Below are 3,347 nucleotides of genomic sequence, written 5' to 3' on the forward strand. Positions count from 1 at the left end.
TTAATTCAGGCCACTGTGTTGTGTGTTTAACTGTGTGTTTAAATTGTTGCTATATAAAAGCATTATTATGGTTGAACAGGGAACTACTTTTATTTCGGATTTTAGTGTTTAAATGTGATTCCCGTATTTCTAATATAATTCCTAAATGTAAAACTTGTGCTAATATAGGAGTTAACTAGCTTGTATATTGATGGTAAATTAAATAATAAATTCCTAATAGCGACCATTTGAAGAGAATTAACTAAACTCTGATGTTCTACATTCCATTCTGTACTCACTTATAGCAATTCTAAAACCACCATCAAAAATAATGAAATGTTTCTTTATTAATAGCTATTATAATCAAGCTTGTTGCTACAAGGCCAGAGAATATACAAATAAGCACGATTAAGTACAAAAAACAACAAACACAGGACGACAAATTAGAAGATAACTCAATCATTTAACTAAATGCTACTTTCAAACTATATATTTGGTAATTAGTAATGTAGTGGCTAGATTATAAGCACACAGTATCTATTACAAATGGTAAAACTTCTTGGATTCTTGCAAAATGGATTGCAGAGTATCTCTTGTCATTGGTAGATTCTTGATTTCAAGAAACCTGAAATATTTAAAACACGAATCATCTGAATTGTTTCACAAAACTTGGTAAAATGCGCAATTTAAAGCGGTTTAAGTTTTTATTTGAGCAGACATGTTTCTCTTGATCGCTGTTTAACCATAATCGTTCTACTCAGTTAGTTAAAGCAATATTTTTTTGTTCTTAATTAACTGGGTTTTTTTGTGTGTGTTTACAAATATGCTGTTATTGTTTTCAAAAGATTTGCGATTTTCCAGAATTTTATTTCACTTACTTTGCTATTATTTTTTTGGCCTCTTGTTTTTTGACTTTGTTCTTTTCTTCAATTAGCTCGTTTAAATCTGCATTTACAGGCTTGGTATACCCAAATACTTTTTGCAGTTGCCCGCTTTGACCAGACTCCAAAGCCAGTTTAATGCAAGCAGCATAAGGAACGCTTTGATATGACTCGCGGTTCAACAAATGTGGGTTTTGAAATTTTGCTATTTCATAAACAAGGCCCAGAAATAAATTTCGATACAAAATCTCAGTTGAACATAATCGGTTTTCCAAGAAATCCTTGAATCGACGATCAAGATCACTTCGAAACATCGATATTTCATCTTTGTCGAACCCACATTCCTCGCATTTTTTATCGTTAAATGCTTTCTGCCAACTTTTTTCTTTTACATCCGAGCTTGTACAAATGCTAATTTTCCAAGGATCAACTACCAACAAGCAAAACTTGAACTCCCCATTAACTTTAAACAAAAAGCAATTCCCGCTTTTATTAAGATTTGAGGAACGAAAAATACCGATCATAGCATAAATTATTTGATGACCAAGAGCTTCGTTTACATCCAGAGAATAAAACTTGGGGATTTCAAGCCGGGTTCTGTTCTTGTCGCGAAAAAACTTCAACCTTTCGTCAATTTTATCTCGCAGAGCTTCAGTAGGACCTTGCACTGGGGTAACTTCAGGTTCTGGATAAACTGTATCAGACTGAAAAAGTTGGCACAGACCAGAAGTAAATTCATCAATACTCAGCTCCATTTCTATCTTGCTGCAACAGTTACGGTTTTCGAATGAAAGAACTTCGCTGTTTTGTTGGTACAAAAGCCACAGCTAATAATCGAAACATTGCACTGAAGAAAGAGCATCGGTGATGTTTGATAGCTACAAAGGCTTCCTGACGTTTTCAACGAGTTCAACACAAAAGGTTACCACGTGATTATTTTCACCCTTAGGGTATTCCCCGACAACCAGCCACGAGTTTTTATTATTGCATCACAGGTGAATGCATACTCATACTGGGTAAAAATTGCGCCACGGGCACGTCGGGCAGAGCTCCAAGTATACATAACACCAGTTTTGAAACCAATAGTCAGACTCGGCATCGGTCAATTTGAACTGGGTCAAACTAGACTCTATTTGTTTCTGCCGAAATCAGACTCTGGTCATTTTTTACCAAATCCGCAGTAGCCTACTTGAAAGGTGAATTGGCTTTTAACTACATTTCTTCTCCTAATGCGATAAGCTAGGCCTGGGTGGTTAATTCTGCAAGCTCGTCTATACCGTTTATTGCTCTAAGTCTCTAATCAAGACATAATACAGTTAATTTTAACTGAACGACAATTTGAAAAAGTTGACTGTATTTTTTTAAGTTTGTAAACAACTTAAATTTATTTTGAATCGATTTTCACTTGAAATAAATTTGACTTTTATTGACAAGTCAAAAAATAATCGCCCTACTTATAATACAATAGCCATTAGCCATATCACATAGTATAGTAACATAGTTGAATAGAAAACTACATTAAGTAGATATATTTTTAAATCCACACAGGATTATGTTGTTAACAGCAAGAAACGGTGAAATGTTATATTCCTGAAACGTTAGCAGGGCGGTGGTAGGGAATCCATGAACTCATGAAGTGTTGAAAACCACTTAAATCTGCTGTGAAAAGTGACTGCATTTCGACTTGATGTTTTGACCTTTTTTATTACCTATTTTTTGACTAGATGTTCCGTTTTCTACAATTCTTCACATAACATTGCCGTATATAGTTTTTGTGGATTTTCTTTTTGTATTGTTATAAGTAAAGCTTAAATGCAACTTGTTTAGTATTTTTAACATTTTAAAGTTATATTGATGCAAATTACTTTACTTGCAATAACTCAAACTTGCACTTTTTTTTGCCAAGTCAGTATTTTAATATAGTTCGAACACAATTTGTAAAAAGACATTTTTGGTCATTTAACCTAAAATATATAAACTGTTGCAACTATAGGTGTAATATTAACCTTGTAATTATATTTATAATTTTCGAATAACCATTATAATTGCCAAGATAGCTAATATTTTAATACCTTAATTTTTGTATGTTTTACCAAAACAGTAGCAATTCTATTCTTATCTGAGATGAATTTTACCGATGATAGGCGTTTCAAAATAATCATTATTAATGTCGCAATGTCCCACATGCATTTGTTAAACATTTCTCTCGCTGCTAGAAAGACGAGGAAGCATGAAGGGGATTCTCATGTTGTACAATGCATTGCATGTTCTGCTGGCAATTAAACTTCTTGTGTAAATGTTCGTAAAACATACAACTCTATGTCAACAAAATGTAGCGGTCGACGCATTTCAAATTCCAACATAGCGCAGTAAAAAGCGCCTTTACTAAGCTCAAACAAGCGAAATATATTGAAACCCGAAGAGTTTTTACCAATTCTTAACTTAATAGTTTTTAGCATTATATTAGAAAGTAGATTCGCTTCTTTT

At 33.3% G+C, this 3,347-nt stretch overlaps 1 protein-coding gene across 1 annotated transcript; it reads right to left on the reverse strand.

Annotated features, from left to right (window-relative positions):
• Positions 1–308: 308 nt before the first annotated feature.
• Positions 309–1,689, reverse strand: LOC146131769 (uncharacterized). Its single transcript, XM_083397463.1, has 2 exons — positions 858–1,689; positions 309–604 (listed from the first exon to the last, which is right to left on the reverse strand). Exons 1-2 carry the CDS (start codon positions 1,613–1,615, stop codon positions 520–522), a joined length of 843 nt encoding a protein of 280 aa, XP_083253589.1. The 5' UTR covers positions 1,616–1,689; the 3' UTR covers positions 309–519.
• Positions 1,690–3,347: the final 1,658 nt, after the last annotated feature.

This window comes from Ascidiella aspersa, chromosome 9 (assembly GCF_963924565.1).
Source record: "Ascidiella aspersa chromosome 9, kaAscAspe10.2, whole genome shotgun sequence".
NCBI lineage: Eukaryota > Metazoa > Chordata > Ascidiacea > Phlebobranchia > Ascidiidae > Ascidiella > Ascidiella aspersa.

Excerpts from the sequence above, each read along its gene's own strand:
- LOC146131769 (XM_083397463.1), bottom strand. The coding sequence starts at position 1,615 with ATGGAGCTGAGTATTGATGAATTTACTTCTGGTCTGTGCCAACTTTTT. Across the intron at positions 605-857 it reads GCCAAAAAAATAATAGCAAA|GTTTCTTGAAATCAAGAATC; the intron begins GTAAGTGAAATA and ends TAAATATTTCAG.